The sequence below is a fragment of the Ceratotherium simum genome, chromosome 4 (assembly GCF_057802395.1).
Source record: "Ceratotherium simum simum isolate JZ-2026a chromosome 4, ASM5780239v1, whole genome shotgun sequence".
NCBI classification, from domain to species: Eukaryota; Metazoa; Chordata; class Mammalia; order Perissodactyla; family Rhinocerotidae; genus Ceratotherium; species Ceratotherium simum.
The window spans coordinates 23401822-23420486 of NC_141903.1; the positions used below are offsets into that span (position 1 = coordinate 23401822).

Below are 18665 nucleotides of genomic sequence, written 5' to 3' on the forward strand. Positions count from 1 at the left end.
GGGGAAGGCTCTGTCATGCAGGTGCTTGCCCGGTGGGCCTGGACCACCTGTCCCTTGGCCTTAGGAAATCATTTCTCCCTCCCCTGTGGCAACTTAACCCCCCCCAGGGCTGGTCCTGACTCCTGGACCAGTAGCGGACCGCGCGCACCCAACTGCTAAGCCACGGCCCCGCGCGAGTCTTTCTTTTTTAAAATCTTCCCAAGGCAGTCTGGGACTGGGTTAGCCTTCAGTAACTATATCACTGTCGAAGCCAACCCCGCTCCCCAGAGGCCTCCTGCCTCTAACTCTGGTGTGATGGGTTTCCCTCTCAGAACTGGGCTCTCCCTCGTCCCCTCATGTGGCTTTCCATCCCTCCCTTGTTTACCCGAGCCTGCCCCACGGGACCCTCAGACTGTCTCCAAGGGCAGTCAGTTGCCGCCTCTGCCTCCTGGAGCAGACCCTGCAGAGGTGCACTCGGGGGGCTCAGTCCTTTCTTGGGGTCTCCTCACCGTGACTCTCTGTACGCCTTACTTGGGGGAAGTCTCATCCCTGAACTTGCAAATGGTCCAAACAAAGCATTAGGATGTATATGGGAAGCGGGTGGGCTGGGAGGGTGGAAAAACCAACATTTTTCCTTCTTCTAAGCTACGAAAAAAATTAAGATTTTTTTTTAAATTACAGAAGTGATACGTACTTATGATGAACGCATTCAATGTTGCAGAAACACATTAGTAGAAAGGGACAGCCATTCTCAGCATAGAGTGCTATGAGGGACGGGCAGCTTCCATGGCACCGTGGGTCAGAGCACATCAGAGCACAGGCTCGGCCTGAAGTCAGACGAGCAGGGCTGCAGCCGCGTGACTTTGCAGAAGTAATTTAATCCAAGCCTCAGTTTCCTCTTCTATAGAATGGGGAAAGTGAGAGCACGGTCTTGGTGTATCATGAGGATTAAATGACACGGTGCATGTAAAGGGCCACGCACAGGGCCCCACGCATTCCTGAGTGTGAGTGCTCAGGAAACGTTAGCTGGTATAGGGACAGTCTTCTCAGTTTTTTCTCTGCATTTGTTGTATTTTTAGAAATTAAACATGAGATTGTATTATATATATATATATAGTGTATATATAATAATAATAGTGTGTGTATATATATATACACATATACTCTTTTTCACTTATCTTTTAAAACTTAATTTTGGAGGCATCTAACTTCTTTTATATAATAGTCAATTGTTTAGCTATACTCTAACTTATTTATCCCCTAAGGATGTACATTTGGGTCATTTTCAATCTTCTTCTATTGTAAGTAACGCTTTAACAAATAGCTTCTAGCTAAATCTTTGCTCATCTCTGCAGCTATCTCTCTTGGATAAGTTCCTGGGCATGGAATTTTGGGTGAAAGAATGTGCTTGCTTTGAAATGTAATGGATTTTGCCAAATTGCTATTAACAAAAGCACCACTTGCATTGCCCCAAAGCCTCTATCTTTCTCACTCCAGCTCAGCCATGTTGTCTTGTGGATACCTCCTCTCTCCTGGATTCAGAGTTGAAAACTATCTTAACCTTGGCCTCCTGGGGACACTGTGCAGTCCCCTTCTGCTCGTCCTGCCACCACCACCTCTAATCCAAACCACCCCTCGTACCTGTGTAAGTCAAAGGGCTTTCCTCACAACATCTTGTTTGATCCCATCTCATGGGGTAGGAAGGAAAACTCTTTATCAGCACCAGTCAAGCAACTGGTCCAAGGGCCCCAGATGGACGGAGAGCGGAGATAAGAAGCCAGTGCCCTGCCTTCTCACCAAGACCTTTCCCACCACACCACCATTACCCAAAGATGGTGATATGAGTCTGGGAAGGGCAGGGCAAGGAAGTTTTATCAGGTAGGAACTGATGCCACAAAGTAATTTAAAACACCTATTATGGGCCAGACACTGGGGTATAGACAAGACCCACTCCCTGCCTCCAGAGAGCTCCGAGTCCAGTGGGGAAGAGAGGCTGACCCTTGGGTCATGTCAACACAAGGTATTCAGAGCCATGCTGCGGGTGGTGTTGGGGTGCACCCTAATCAGCACAGGGAGCTCAGGTAAGGCTGAGAGGGGACCATCTACATGAGCTGAGCCCGAAGGATGAGTATGTGTTGGCCAGACTAAGGAAAGGCATTTCAGGAAGAGTGAATAGTGGATGCTGCCAAAGATGGCCTGGCATGTGAGCCTGGGGCTTGTGAGCAGTTCTGTATGGCTGGGCGAGGTGGACATCTGGGGTTTGCCCTGCCTCTCCTCCATTCCCTCTTCTGGGCACAGTGCCTGGACTTTTCTTTGGGGAACGGGCCCATCCCCACCTTCCTGGCTCCAGGATGGGCATGTGACTGTGGCTGACCAATCAGAACATTGTTCAGGGATTGATTGTGCAGGCCAGTGATACTCAACTTGGGGACTTCTACAGGAATGATGGGAAAGAGAAACTCTCCTTCCACTGGGCTGCTGGGTATTTCCAGGAGAGAAAGCCTGTCGGAATGGGAAGCCAACCTAGATGAAGGCAGAGCCCAGGGACTGAGAGAGATGGAGCCTGCATGAGATGGGTTAGTGCCTGGATCCTGCCAGGCCTGGAGGGTTTACCCTGGAATTTCAGTTGTATGGGCCAATCAATTCTGATTTTTTGCTTAAATCAGACTGACTAGGATTTTGGTTACCTGTAACCAAGAGTCCAGGCTAATGCAATGTGGTAAGAGGACAAGGGGGAGGATGGAGGGATGAGCAGGGGTCAGCTCATGTAGGTGTGGGCCAGCTACAGAGTTAAAGATTTACCAACCACTACAACTGGGAAGATTCTAACCACAAAGCGGGACAACTTTGATAGTGTGATGTGCCTTTTGGAAACAAAAGCTCTGCTGGCTAAGGGAGAGAGAGGAAAAAGGAAGTCAGTGACTCTTCTAGAAATTTCAGAGCCTTTGGAACATCTTTTCTGGGGTTCTCAGCCGGATAGATGGTCTGGTCTGGAATTGGAGCCAAATTATTAATCCATCAGCCCTGATGGCACATATCAATTTATCTTAATTTCTGAAAATATGCTCATGCCTTTCAGACCAATCTCTTTTCTCTGTCACCAAGAAGAAAAGGGATTTCAGCAGAGATAAATCAGAGGGAATTTGGCCCTTTGCGAATGCTCCGCTCTGGCTGAAACTGAACACCGGGCATTTCAGGGAGGCATCGCCAGCAGACAAATGGGCTCTCCTGTCCCCTCAGTGCTGTGGGCAGGCCTTCCAGAGGGGCCTGGGAGACAATGCACTGGCACATGGGCTGTCACCAGCTCCGGAAACTCACGCTCTCAAAGCCAGGAGAGAGAAAGCCGAGGGAGAAAAGTCTCCCTTCCAGACCTGGGAGCCTCCTCATTATACCATCTCCTTTCCTCTTGAGAGTGAAGGACATAATCGGATCAAACGGTAACAGGAGCCAAGCTCCTTTCCCCTCCCGGATGAGAGACTTCCAACACGGCTTCATTACCAAGTCTTCTGTAAATAAACTCTGTGGAGAAAAATGCCATTTGTTCTGCTGTAATTGCCTGATGAGCATCATTAGATGGGTCTTTGAAACACACAGAATGAAATCAATTTGGGTTTAGAAATTCCTTTGTGCAAATCCTTCTCCATTCACTGTTCTCCACAGAGGGAGTTTCTGAAGGGGGTCTTATTGACCAAGGAGCTTGGCCAAGAGGCTGGTTCTGGCCAGGGACACACCTGCTCTGAGGATTCAACCAAAAGTATTTGTTAAGTGCCTTCTCCGTGCCAGGCAATCCTTTAGGTACTTGGGGTATAGCAGGGAGTAAAACACACAAAGATCCTTACCCTACTAAGTTTACATTCTGCTGAGAACTCAGAACACAGATGTGCCCATTTCGGGGAATAAACATGGTAGAAAATGTCATAAATCAAGTTTAATTGATGGATGGAGGAACTGTGCGGTTAAACTCTTCTGATTCCGTGTGTGTGATTTCACTGTACCCATAAGGATGTGACATTTGGAAAACTAGATTGCATGGGCTAGGGATACTAAATAAATGACATACATGCCATCCCTCACCAAATCTGCACCCAGGGCAGACATCACTAATCAATCAACACTCTTTTTCCAATAAGCTCAGATGCAGCCTCAGAACACATATCAACAAAGAACTGCGGCTGTGGATGACAGCCACCTGGGAGAGGAAACCTATTTGCAGTTTCTGACTTAAACCGTTAACTAATTCACTTCACTGAGAGGCTGCAGAATATCCCAGAAAATTAAGAATAATGCCAGGAGGAGACAAAAACTGAGAAGAAATGGTGAGAGACTGCCGCCAACTTCTCAGGCTAGTTTTCCTCTCAAGTGCTTTTCTCTCATGTCCCTACAGAGGCCTACGAAACAGGGCAGGTCAGAGCACGGGCTCTGCAGTCAGGCAGACCTGGGTTCAGGTCCTCGTTCTGTTACTTCCAGTTGTGTGGGGCCTCAGTCTGAGCCCCACTTGCCTCGCTGTGAAATGGGTACAATAATGATACCCCCCCCCTCCTCGGGTTGTGAGGATTAAATCAGCCAGCACGTGTGATGGGCTTGGCGCAGGGCTGGACTTCAGCTGCTGCACACCAGGGTGGATACACAGTTTTTACGGCAGGCATCGCTCTGACTGGTTGGTGCATGTGCCATCATTGTTGTTAAATACTTTGAATCTCACCCCTGGATATTAATATTAGTGTTATTTAGGGGGCTGGTCCCCTTATGGGAGATACCTTCAGAGCTCTGGAGGTAAAACACACACAGACTGCTTTTCAAACCAAAGTAATGTTTCAGTAGAATTCCAAGTGGTTGTTTTCTTTTCTTTTTTTTTCATGAAGAGATCAGCTCTGTGCTAACATCTGTCAATCCTCTTCTTCTTTTGCCAAGGAAGACTGGCCCTGGGCCAACATCCGCGCCCATCTTCCTCCACTCTACATGGGACGCCGCCACAGCATGGCCCGCCAAGCAGGGCGTTGGTGCGCGCCCGGGATCTGAACCGGCGAACCCCGGGCCGCCGCAGTGGAGCACGCGCACCCAACCACTTGTGCCACCGGGCCAGCCCCTCAAGTGGTTGTTTTCTTGCTAATCAGGAATGCATGTTCCCCAGTTCTGAACTGCTCAACCAGTGGCATACATAATGACAATAACGACGTCGATAATGAAAATAATCTTTAGGGTATTTACTAGGAAGCATCTAACAAGCATGGTCTCATTTAATCCTCTCAACAACCCTGTGAGTTGCAAGTATCATTAAACCCATTTCATGGAAGCAGAAACTGAGGCTCAGTGAGGTGAGGATTCCTTGTCCAAGGTCACACAGCTGGTAGGCAGTGGCAGAGCTAGATCTAACCGAGGCAATCTGACCCCAGCACTGAAATCTTACTCGCTGTGTGTGACAACAGTCCTTTGCAGAAAACGTTGATGCCTGACTCGGGGGGGACATCAGGGTCGTGTATTCACAGGGGTTGGCCTAGTAACGGTACTTGCCATGCCTCATGAGCTGGGGATGTGCCTAAGCAGGGCTTCTGGGGATGTCAGAAGCAGGTGCTGGCTGAACAAGGGCACAGGACAAGCTAACCTTCCCCTTAGAGGGACCAAGCCTCTGTTCTTCACAGAATTCCACAAACAAAGGGGAGAAGGTGGCCTCAGAAATTTGGGTGGTTAACTAGTAACCATCATCTCCTTTCCCACCATTGTCAGAAGGCTTCTACAGCACATATGCTGGTCTAATAGGTTACAGTAAATATTTATTCACTGAATCTTTAATAATTTCTATCAATTATTAATTGCTGGTTGTATGCTAAGCACTTTCTAGATATTTTTCATTTAATCTTCACAATAGCTTTGTAGGGTAGGTAGTATTATTATTCTCCTATTTCAGATGAGGAAAGAAAGCTCAGAGAGGTCATCTAATTTGCCCAAAGTCACAGTGCACCGAGTGGTGGAGTTGGGATTTGAACCCAGGCCTTTCTGACTCCACAAGTGGAGCTCTTAACCTCTGGTCTCTACGTGAAACCCTGGCAGTGACAGACACAAAAGGGAAAACTTGAGAGGGGTGGCCACTGAGGCCAACTTGGCATCTGTGAGGCCAGGGAGCCATTCCCAGAGCAGAGCATCCCTCCTGGCCTGTGTGTCTTGTTTGGCCTTCTTGGTTTCTGCCCCCACTGCTGGTTTGCTGGACATCTCAATGGGAGACACGCCACCTTTACTGGAAGTGAGACTTGTCTTATTTCAACACTGCGATCTTAAGAAGGGACAATGTAAGGCAAACGGCAGTCGGAGCCTCCGCTGAGGCCAGCCTTTGGCAGCCTGGGCATACCTACCCCCCCAACCCCCAACACACACACAGTAAGCAGCGGCCGGCGGCTTCTGACTTATTCACCTGGGGAGCAGAGGGCTGCGGAGCCCTGAGGCCTCCAGTCTGTCCAGGCGCAGACAGACACCAGGCAGACAGCCTGCCAGGACAGGTGCCAGGGGGGCTGTGCCGAGAAGGGGGCTTCCCGAGGGCTGGCTCACCTTGAACGAGATTTCGTACTGCTCCCCTCCCCAGATCTCCAGGCCCGGGTCGTACCCGCCCAGCTCCCAGAACCATTTCCGATCCACGGCGAACAGTCCACCGGCCATCACGGGAGACCTGTCAGGGAAGAAGAGCGTGGTGTGAAGACGGGGATGTCCGGCCACGTGCTCCTCAGGCACTCTCATCCTGCTGTTCCCCAGGGATGCTGTTCCAGGCTGCTCTGTGAACACAGCCCACGTGTCCAGCAGGGAATCCAAGGCCCTTCCTTTGTGAAGTGAGGGCCCAGGCTTTCTTCTTTCTCCCCTACACTTCCCTTGATAAATGTTACATTTTAACCAAACGGACCCAAAGCTCCTTTACATGGTTAATACCTAAGAACACTTGTGAAATGAAATCACAGCACTTTTTTTCCGTGGGCTTTGTAGCTGCATCATATATATCTCTATAGTCCTCCCACTAGTTAAATGGTCCGAATCAGGTCTTTCCAAGCCTGTCTCGGCTGCAGAATGTCTTAGAGAGATGAAAAACCATACAGCCGGCTGGGCCCTACCCCGGACTGACGACACAGTCTCTGGGATGGAGCCCAGGACGCTGTGTTTTCCAGCAGGCGCCTCTGATGATTCGTGCTCAGTCAGCCCAGCACGGACATTTGTTCTGCTGAGAGTTTACAGAAGAAGCCACAGTCTATGTTCTTTCAGTTAAACTGGGATGAGATTATCTCCACTCATTCACTCTCTCCTTAGTTCATTGATTGAGTGCCAGCTGAGAAGGAGACACTGGAAAAATATGGAGGTAAATCAGGGTCGAACTTCAGGGGATGCCAGTGGGGTGGGGCAGCCACCTCAGGATGGAAGGATCCAGAAGACAGGCGGGTGTGACAAGGGCCTACGGGAGGTGCAGACAGCACTACAGGAGTGTGAAAGGAGGGAGTGTCTGCCTCCAGGTTTTGGGGGCGAGGAGCCTGGCTGGGGGCAAGAGTCAAGGAAGGGTGCTCAGAGGGGGTGGCACTGCAGGTGGGTTTGGACAGGGGGGAACTGGGGGGAGGGAAGGCACCCGGGAGGAGAAAACAACAGGAGCAGGGGCACAGAGATGATAAATCATGGGGTGCCACGGGGAACAGGCAGTCAGCGCGGGATTATGCCAAGCCTGCCTGAGTCCCCCATGGGGTAGGGGACCTGAGGGGCGCCACCAGTGTTTGCTGTGTGAAAATCTCTCAGAGTGGCCATGTCCTTGTCCAGCTCCACTGGAAAACTCCAAACCCCCAAACCAAAACACATTCCAGCAGCAACCTCCACACCCCTCCTGCCCTCGGGAACTGCAAGCTCACGGGAAGCAGACTGACGTAAAAAGAGCTTAGTTAACCCACACGCCTCCCAAGCTTCCTTAGCAGATGAACCTTGACAGCACAGGAGGGGAGTCCTTTAAGAGGGGATCCCCTTGAATCCTGACTGAGGGCTGGAATATGCCAGGTGCTGAACTACAGGCACACCTCAGAGAGAGTGTGGGTTCAGTTCCAGATCACCACAATAAAGCGAGTATCACAATAAAGCAAGGCACACAAATTTTTTGGTTTCCCAGTGCACATAAAAGTAATGTTTATACTACACTGTAGTCTAATAAGTGTGCAATAGCATTATGTCAAAAAAAACAATGCACATACCTTAATTAAAAAGTACTTTATTGCTAAAAAAGGCTAACCATCATCTGAGCCTTCAGCAAGTTGTAATCATTTTGTTGGTGGAGGGTCTTGTAAAAAGTGCAAAATCTGCAAAGCGTAATAAAGTGAAGCACAATAAAACAAGGTGTGCCTGTAACTTATTAACAAAATGACTTCACTCCTCACACTGACCTCATGAGGTGAACCTCATTATTATTTCCCCATTTATGCAGGTAGCAACAGGGGTACAGACAGGTACTCCAGCCTTCACAGTTCCTAAGCAGCACTGCCGGGATGTGAATCTCTAATCTATGCCATAGCCCACACCCCTCACGGCCACAATATATTGCCTCCTGTCAGGAAGGAACAATCGGGAAGCAGGCGATGAGTGAAAAGGACAGGGGATCAGAAATGGGAAACGCTCACTCCAACCTGAGCTCTCCTTAACCTGCGGTGTGATCTGAGATGACGTGTTTAACCACTGGACCCAGTGCTGCCCCGGTATGGGAGCCACTGGACACATGTGGCTACTGAACACTGGAAATGTGGCTTGTCTGAACTGAGATGTGCTGGAAGTGTAAGATACACACCGGATTTCCAAGACTTAGTATGAAGAAAAGAACAGAAAAGATCTCAATAATTTCAAAGTGTAGGTTACATGTTAAAATGTGAATATTTTAGATATATTGGGTTAAATAAGATATATTACTTAAATGAATTTTACCTGCTTCTCTTTACCTTTTTTTATGTGCCTACTAGGAAATTTAAAAGTACATATGTGGCTGGCATTATATTTCTACTAGACGGCTCTGATTTAACCTCTTTGAGCCTGTTTCCCTGTCTACACAATGGAGACATAGCTCACGTTGCTAGTATATTTCTACAAGTATTGAGTACTACAAGAAAATAAAGTGTCGTTAGTATCAACTTTCCTTTGTTTTCTGAAGGTTGTGGGGTTTGGGGTTTTTTGGCTGGAACCATAAATACACTGCTTGGAGGGGCAGAGAGGGTTTGGGACTCAGTGCTTTCTGGGAAATTAAACCCAAGACTCCACACACGAAACCAGCCTGGGTGGAGGCTGTGGCAGGGGCCAAGGAGGAGATGCCCCGGAAGACGCAGGATATTAGCCTGAAGGCATTTTGGATGCTCGAGGCTTGCCTCCGGAGGGAGGCCTCTCCTCCAGCCAGGTCTATTTTCTGCTGTGTTCAGCAATAACAATAATAAGAATTCTGAGTGTCTAAAGTGTGTGCCACTCACTTTACCGACATTATTTCCAGCTCTCAGAAAGCTCCATTACTAGCCCCCTATTCAGATGGAGGAATGTGAAATTCAAAAAATGCTACATACTCCGCTCAAGGGCATGCAGTTAGTAAGTGGATGAGCTGCGATTCAAACCGGTGCCTGCCACCAAAGCCCGAGTCTTTCAAGCATCTTTAGACCATGCTGTGCCTGCAGATTGCCCGCCTGCTGGGACGGTGGGGAAGTGGCAGAAAATGACCAGGATTTCTCTGGTGGCCTCTCCCCGTGGGTTTTGTCCAAGTACAATACAGAAGAGAGACTTCTGGAAGGAATCAGAGGGTACAAAGGATGGAGAGTCCCTCAGGAAGCATCTAGGCCAGTGACTCTCAACCTTGGGCACACATCACCATCATCTGAGAGCTTTGAAAAACATCGATGCCTGGACCCCACCTCTGTTGGGGGGTGATGGCCTGGGCGTTTGTTTTTGTTTTTTAACACACCCCCAACGTGCAACCAGGGTTGAAAGCCACTGCTCTAGGGTGGGGCCAATCCCTTCAATATCTACATGAGGAGACTGAGGCCCAGAGGAAACTAGCTGGGCCTCTGCTACTAACTAACTGCATGGGCTGAACTTCCCCCTTCCTCGTCGTGCAGTGAGGGGGATGGAGGGGCCAAGACCCATCCTTATGTACCTTTCAAATCGAGGGCCTACGAGTCAGCTTATGGCAAAGGTTAAAGCTATAAAGGGGGTTCTGGTTACCCTGAAAATTCCATTTTCTGGAGCAGTCCATTCCGACCTCAGTCTCTGCTACGTGTCATCCTGGGCAAGTCTCGTTTCCTCTCTGAACTATAGGGTCCACGTTGGTCAAATGGGGAGAATTCCACTTTCACCCGAGGGCACTATCGTGAGGATCGGGCATGGTAACGTCAAATGGAATTCCTTTGCCAACTGAGGCTAGATGTTAGTTACTCCTGTTGTTAGCAGTATTCTCCAAGAATTCAGGGCGACTGGGGATTGACTCTGAGGCATATGGGGGGGCTGACTGCATGATGTGGTCTTGGCTAAACCACATCTGTGGACTAGCAGGGGCTCTAATAGTAGTGTTTGACCCTGTTGAGGATACAGGAGGTGAGGAGAGGCACACAAATGTCTGACCTGCTGAAGGAGCACAGGGGCTCTGCTCATGCCCTCCACTCTCGGCTCATGCTCGGCCACGGCCACCGTCCATTTCCTCAGAGAAGCCCACCGCTTCCTGCCTCTGAGCCTTCCCTGGGGCCCACAGCATTAGGGGCTCCCTTTGGGAACCCTGGGTATGCACTGTGTCCATGAAGATGGCTGAGCCGCCAACACAGCCCCCTTTCTCAGATGTGGAGGGTGAGGCACAGAGGAACTGTGGTTCACTGGGTTAAACTGTGGTCAGGCAGGTGTGGCAGACAGAATAATGCCCCCCTCTCCCAAAAAATCAATGTCCTAATTCCGGACACCTGTGAATATGTTACCTTACACAGCAACAGGAACTTTGCAGGTGTGATTCAAGTTAAGGATCTTGAGATGGGAGATTATCCTGGTGCCCAATGTAATCACAAGGGTCCTTATAAGTGAAAGGAGGAGGCAGGAGGGTCAGAATCAGAGGAGATGTGATGATGGAAGCAGGAGACAGGGAGAGAGAGAGATGGGGGAGGGAGGGGGAGAGGCGTAGGGAGGGAGAGAGAGTGAGATGGGGGAGAGAGTGATAGGGAGGAAGAAAGGAAGAAGGAGGATGGGGAGGGGAGGGGAGGGAGACTTGAAGATGCTATGTTGCTGGCGTTGAAGACAGGGGAAGGGGCCGTGAGCCAAAGAATGTGAGCAGCCTCTAGAAGCTGGAAAAGGCAAGAAAATGGATTCTCCCTTGGAGCATCCAGAAGGCATGCAGCCCTGCTGACACTGTGATTTTAGCCCAGTAAGACTCCTTTCAGACTTCTGACCTCCAGAACTTTAAGAGAATAAATGTGTCTTGGTTTAATAAGCCAGTAAGTTTATGGTAATTTATTACCACAGTAATAATTAGGAAACTAATCCAGCAGGAGAGCCCAGCCTTCGGCCTTGTATCTAAAGATCTTTTCCACCCCGCTGGCAGGAGAGCTAGAGTGGCTCACGCGACAGCTGCGGGGATGGTGAGCCCACTGTGGAAGAACAGACCCTTTCCAGAGTCTGAGGCACCAGAGAGGGCCTAGCTCTCTCTCTGGCTTACCTGCTAACTCACTGTGTACCCCAGGAGGCCCGCCCTGTCCTAGGGCCTCAGTCTCCTCATCTGCAAGGGGTTGGAGTCCACTACCTGAAGGCTCCCTCCAGCTTTCACATTCTAGGTGCTATGAGTCCATCCACACCCCCCAAACTCCCACTGTGGGACAAGCTGTTATTTTCCTAATACTTCCAATGGGTGTAACAGAATGACGGGAAAATTGGCTCCAGAGGCAGACAGACCTGCACGTGCACCCAGCCTTTGCCACTTCACAGCTGTGTGACCTGCGCAAGTTGCTCAACCTCTTGGAGCCTTGGGGTCCCCATTTGGAAAACATGGACAATAATTTTTACTATATATGGTTGTTGGGGGTTAAAGAGGATCAGGGTGCAATGTGCTCAGCACTGTGCCTGGCACTTAGCAAGTGTTCAATAAGTGGTGGTGGTGATGACAACTGGGTGCCAGGCTTGAGGGAGAGAGTGTGAATGACTCCATTAACCCCCGCTGGCAATCCTGGCAAACTGTGCAGAGGGGGGCAAGGAAGAGGTGACCAGCTTGGTGGTCCGTGAGCCCAGGGTCTGTGACAAGCTGGGAGGGGCTGTGCCTCTGGTTGGGGACATCTGCCCTGGACCCTCTGCACTGCACATTTGAAGCAGGTGGCGATCCCAAGTTGTGTGTGTGTTGGCGAGGGGTCACTGCGTCAGCCACTGGGACCAGCTTGTGTCGCTCATACTTACTCAAATGGGTCGCTGGGGTCAGCTTTCTGCAGTTCAGGAGGGATCGGGATCCGCTTATAGTACATCTCCCAGTCAAAGGCACCCCGCATGGCATCCCCTGCCTGTGTCTCGTACCGAAAGTCGTCGTGGTCAATCACATCAATCATCGGGCACACAATGGTCTTGCGGTTCCGAGCGATGCGGTCTGAAGAAGCCAAGAGATGCCCATCAGGGAGGCAGGATGGGGAGCAGCTAGGTGCCGGACCCTGTTCTGCAGCTTACTCGCATTTTAAATGCATTCCCTGGGTGATTTCTCTGAACACTGGAGTGAAAATCACAGAGAGGAAGGAAGGGCACAGGCTTTAAGATGGACCAGGGCTCCCATCTCAGTCCTGCCACCCACAACAGGGCCCTGGGTCAGCTCCGTAAATAACATCTCCAAGCCCCAGCGTTATCCTCTATGAAATGAGGAGAAGAACAGACTCTGCCTCACAAGTTGTTATGAGGACTGGGTACAATAATGTTTGAAGGTGCTCAGCCCAGGTGCCTGTAACGATCAGCATCGTTACAGAAAGAGAGATTAATTTCCTTCTGGGAGGGCCCTGTTCTGGCCCTGCCAGCCTCCCCATTCCAAGTCCTGAACTTGACTCATGGCCCAAAGCAGCCAGGTACCCCAGCACTTGCCCTCACGGCAGACTGTCTGCCCCTGACCGTTCCTTGGCACCTCCTGGCTGCAGTCAGTGAACAGATGGCCCTCCTTGTGAGAGGCAGCAGCTCACTTTTTCCAACAGTCAGAACTGCGGAAGTGGGAACGGACTGTCTCAGGAAGCTGTGAGTTCCTCACGACTGGAGGCATGCAAGCAGGGCCTGGCAGAGGCCCTATGCCATAGGCTAGGTGATTCAGGACGGCAAATGGAGGCCTTGACCCATATGGCTTTACAGTCTCTATCAAGCCTGGGAGAAGCTGATTCTATAAAATTCACTCTCTGCCCAACCTACCAACCAGAATTTTAACCTTTGGTTTGCTCTGCCCTTCACTGCTCCTCCTGCAAGAAGCCCTGACTGCAGCCAGGGGGTGCCAGTGTTCGGGGCAGGTGATCTGCCACGAGGGGCAAGTGTGCTGTGCTGGGGAACCTGGCTGCTTGCGCTAGGGGTCAAGTTTAAGGCTTGGAATGGGGAGCCTGGTAGGGCCAGAGTGGGCTGGCAGTTGCTTAGGGCCCAAGCTTCATCAAGTTAGAGCACATTTTTCTTTCAGGAGAGAAAGCAGCATTTTTGCCTTTTTCTAAACTGTAAGACACGATCCATAGGTGGGTCAGGAAATCGATTGTGTGTGTGTGTGTGCGTGTGTGTTTGTAATGAACCACAAAAGAATACTGAATATCAGGGTGCATCCTAGGTGATAAGGGAGGGTAGTGTTTCAGGAAATGTGTTTCAGTCATACTGCATGGGTGTGCGTTTGCGTACTGGATTGAGATGTCCAATGTATTTCTAACTCTGGCATGTGGTCAAAAAGTTTGAGAATTGCTGCTTTTGGCAGTGTGTCCCCAAGTGTGGATCTGGGGCCACCAGTGCTAGATGCACTTGGAGTGTGTTTAACAACCCCCTCCTCCCCCCACCTCACTGGGGCCACCCCCTCCCCAAGGCCCACTGCATCAGAATCTCTGGGGGTGGAGCTTGGATCTGCCTTGTGGACAGGCTCTCTGGGGATTCTTAATGAAGCTTCAGAATCTTCTTCAGGGAAAGATCTAGAGAAGGGTCCCCCTTCCTAATTATTCATGGCTTTGTGGGGGATTTCCCTTCCAGGGAGGGTTTGGGTTGAGGGCACAGTGCTCTGCTGGCTGCTGGCTGATTGTGGGAGGTAGGAGGTCAAGGGTAGCATCAGAGAGGCAGCATTCCACCATGCTGTGCTCACTTGGGGACAGAAGGTCCAGGTTCAAATCCTGATTTTGTTACCTACTGGCAGTATAACTTTGGAAAAGGTTATCTGACACCTCTGAGTCTCGGCTTCCTTGCTGACAAAACAGAGGAAGACAGCACCTATCTCATGGTGTCTCTGTGAAGACCGAGTGGGACAATGGAGCCAAGAAGCTTAGCGTGTGATCAGCACTCCATCAACGTTCTTTGTAACCAGAATTGCTGAAGAAAGCTCAGAAGCAGGAGCTGGAAGGCTGAGCATCTCCCTCATTCTCTTTGCCCCTCAGTTTTCCCACTGCAATATGTGGATAATAATGCCTAGCCTGCCTGCTTTACCATGCAACCATCAAATTCAAATGTGGATGTGGCCTAAAAAGCTAAGGGACTAGCAGAGCCACGATGATGAGGAGGAAGAAAATGATGATCACCAGTGGCTTTCCTTTGGGGCGGCTGAATCCGTCTCATGCTCAGAAATGCCTACTCTCCAAAGAAGGCAGAGTGAACTCTGCAGAGAGGTGTTACTGGCTGCAGAGACAACAGCCATGAGGCGCTCTGTCAGCTGCTCATATTAGCAGAGACAGACTTTTAAATCTACACCACTGGTTCACATTTCTAATGGAAGAAGACAAAAGAAAAAGAGGGGGAATGTTTCTTCCATGTATGTCTGCAGATTATGAAAATTACTTTCACATATTTCCATAGAAACAGAGTTAAGAGCTATTTAGACTACAAGCTGAGCTTCACGCCCCACCACTTTATTCTCTTTACAAGTCACTGAATGACCCAACAAATGGGCTGTTCCTTCAGGACTATAAATTAGATGATTTATGATGAGGCTTTTTTCTTTTTGTTCTCTTTCAGTAAAGAGAGGCAGATGCAGAAGATCTGTTGGTTTAATTAAATAAACAGTTTACCAGGAAATCTGAGTTATGTCTTTTTCCTAACTCAGTGGAATCCTGGACCCTTGGGGTCAGAAGCATATATAATCTAATACTAATGTTCCACGCTGATCTGTGTTAGAAAACAATTTGCTGGATTATCCCATGTAACTGTGTGGGTTTTGCTTTCTGTCCTCACCCCTGAATGGCGGCCTACCCAGGGCTCCTGTGGTCCCTGGACCAGCAGCACTGGGATCACCTGGGAGTTGGTTAGGAATGCAACTTCTCAGGCCCCATCCCGGACCTCCTGAATCAGAAACTCTGGGGTGGGGCCCAGCACTCTGTTTTAACAAGTCTTCCAGGTGATTCTGATGCACACTCCAGTTTGCCCTAAACTTCAATCCTCTTTGCTTCCTAAGTTTTCTGTTAGGGAGAGTGTACCTATCCATTTTTGAGGAGTTCACTTTTCTCTCTAGATTGATAACTGTTCCCCAGTCTGCCTCCACCCCTGTCCATCATCTGACTCCCAGTCTCAAGAGGACATTTCCCCTTCAGGGTCCACCTGTCACCACCAGCTCACTGCCTTCATCAAAGCTGAACTCTTTAGGATTCAGGCCTGATTCTTCAGCCTGCTATGAGACACCTCACTGCCCAGCCTCCAATCCTCATGCCTCCCTTCTGTCCACAAGGCTAGAGTGGACAACTCCTGCTTCATGCTGCCCTCTGTCTAAAGCCCTTCCCTGAGAGCTGCCAGAAACTCTTTCCTAAGAGGGAATGCATTTAGGGAGGCAGTCTGGAATCTTGAAACAGGATAACTTGGGAGCGAGAAAGATGGTGACTTTGACACTTATGGCCCAAGGGAACAAGTAAGTCACTCAGTATCTCTGAACCTCAGATTCTTCTATCATAAAAAGAGGATACTTTCGATTTGGCGTGGTTTTGTGAGGATTAGAGATAATGCTTACAACCTTCCTGGCTCAGAGCTGCAATGCAGTGAATGGTAACTATTCTACATTGATATGATGATGGTCCCCCACAATTTGGCTCTTAACAGTAGACAGCCTGGCTTGCTTTCCAAAAAAACTTGAAGTAATCTGGGGGCAGCAATCATGTCATTAGACACTAATGTGCTATATGACTTTGGGCAAGTCACTTCCCCTCTCTGAATCTCAGCTTCCTTCTCTGTAACATGAAGGTGTAAGACTGAATGGATTTTTAAGGTCTCTTTGAGCATTCCTGAACTTCTGATCTTCAATGGCACCTGGCATTGTGCTGGGTGCACCTCAAGCAGACAAGGGAACCCTTGCAGATGACTCCCTGCAGGCGGCTGGCTCATTCCAGGCTGCCCACCTCGCTCTGGGAGGCTCTCTTACCAAGCAAAGGGGGCAGCCAGTTGACATTGGCTTCACAGTGTGAGTCCAAGAATGTGATGACATCCCCAGTTGCTGCTGAGGCCCCCAACATCCGGGTCCTTATCAGCCCTTCCCGTTTCTTGGTTCGGAGAATCCTCACGCTGGGGAAAAGGGCCATGTAGTCTTCAAGTGGCTTCTTTAGGTGTTCTGTGTGGGAGACAGAAGAGGACATATGGACAGATGGGTAAGCACGGCTGCTTAGTAATCATTCTTGTGACCCCTTACATGTTCACTGCACTTTACAGTTTAGACACAGCTTTCCAGTACAGCGCCTCACTGGATCTTTCAGATAGGGCCAAGAGGGGCAGGGATCACCACCTGTGTGCTACAAATGGAAAAACTGAAGCTCACAGAGGTCCAGTGACAGTGCCAGACCTGGAACACAGAGAGATCTTCTGTACGAGGCTGCGGGCAGCTGTGGTTTATGCCTGGCTGGGACTCATTCCCTCATTTTTTGGCAACAATACTCTGATTTTTATTTGGGAAATGGCCCTTCTCCTTCTCACTCCATCAGACTTGGGTGGGGCTGGCCCCATCCCCTGCTTCCAATGGGGAGGGCTGACCAATCAGGGCATTCCATTCCCTTGGCCACAGTGACTGGTTCAGGGATGGTCATGTGACCTGAGTTGCCTCAAATACTTTTGTTCAGAATTGTTGAAAAATGAGGCCCGTTTATTTTGCTAGAGTTCTAAGATGGTTGGCCATAAATAAGTCTGAAGTTGCTGGTGACATCTTTGGCAAAATGAGGTGGTGAGAGGTGGTGGGGGGATCTGCTGAGACTGAAGTCAACGTGTAAAAAGAGAGTCCAGAGATGGAGAGAGCTATTATCCTCATGACATTTTGCTTCCCCAGATCCCCCTGTGCCTGAAGCAGATAGACTCCTAGATGTTCTTATTACACATCACAACAAATTACTCTTTTCGCTTATTCTAATGTGGGTTGTGTTCCCACCCCATGCCTGGAAAGGTTGTTCTGAATAAATCTCAAAGGCAACCTCTTTCTACTAACGATGGTGGCCTTAATGCTGGTGTCTCTTGATTTTAACCAGGATTAGGGCCCTCTATGAGAATTCTAGTATGGCTACAAAAAACTATGATGAAATATTGAATGCTTTTCTCCTATAATCAGGAGAAAGGCTGTACGCTCTCTTACCACTTCCATTCAATACAGTACTAGAATTCCTAGACAGTGCAATTGGTAATACAAAAAAATAAAAGGTATAAAGATTGGAAAGAAAAAGGTAACAGTGTCTTTAATTGCAGATGACATGATTGTTTACAGAGAAAATCCTAAGAAAGCTACAAAGAAACTAGACTAACAAGTAAACTTAGCATGATTTCAGGATACAAGTCAACGTTTAAAAATCAACTATATTTCTGTATACCAGCAAATAAAAAAGCATTTGGAAAATGCAATTAAAAATGGTAAAAATACCCGTTACAGTTTAACAAAAGAAGATGTATACATTAAAAACTACTATCAAACACTGTTGAAAGATATTAAAGGGCCGGCCCCGTGGCTTAGCGGTTAAGTGCGTGCGCTCCGCTACTGGCAGCCCAGGTTCAGATCCCAGGCACGCACCGACGCACCGCTTGTCCAGCCATGCTGAGGCCGCGTCACACATACAGCAACTAAAAGGATGTGCAACTATGACATACAACTATCTACTGGGGCTTTGGGGAGAAAAAGGGAAAAAAAGGAGGAGGATTGGCAATAGATGTTAGCTCAGGGCCGGTCTCCCTCAGCAAAAAGAGGAGGATTAGCATGGATGTTAGCAGGGCTGATCTTCCTCACAAAAAAAAAAAAAAAAGAAAAGAAAGATATTAAAGACCAAAAAACATGGAAAAATTGTTCATGGATCAGATGACTTAGTATTAAGATGGCAATACCTCCTATATTGATCTACAGATTCAGCGTGATCAAACTCACAGCAGACTTTTTTGCAGAAATTGACAACTGATAAGCTGATCCTAAAATTTATGGAAATGTAAGGGATCAAGAATAGTTACAAAAATAGTTTAGAATAGTTAAATTAATTAACTAGAATAGTTAAAAAAATCTTTTGATTACTTATACATGAAAGTTCATGGCAACACTATTCACAATA

General features: G+C 48.8%; 1 protein-coding gene across 3 annotated transcripts in view; it reads right to left on the reverse strand.

Moving 5' to 3' along the window:
• The window catches only part of GALNT10 (polypeptide N-acetylgalactosaminyltransferase 10), a 218939-nt gene that overhangs the window by 25506 nt on the left and 174768 nt on the right, over window positions 1-18665 (reverse strand). For all 3 annotated transcript variants that reach the window (XM_087429518.1, XM_004428615.2, XM_087429519.1), the window contains exons 5-7: window positions 16520-16705; window positions 12376-12559; window positions 6520-6637 (exon numbers count right to left, since the gene is read on the reverse strand). In XM_087429518.1, coding sequence (XP_087285644.1) covers window positions 6520-6637; window positions 12376-12559; window positions 16520-16705 — 488 coding nt within the window. The remainder of the gene's footprint in view (window positions 1-6519; window positions 6638-12375; window positions 12560-16519; window positions 16706-18665) is intronic.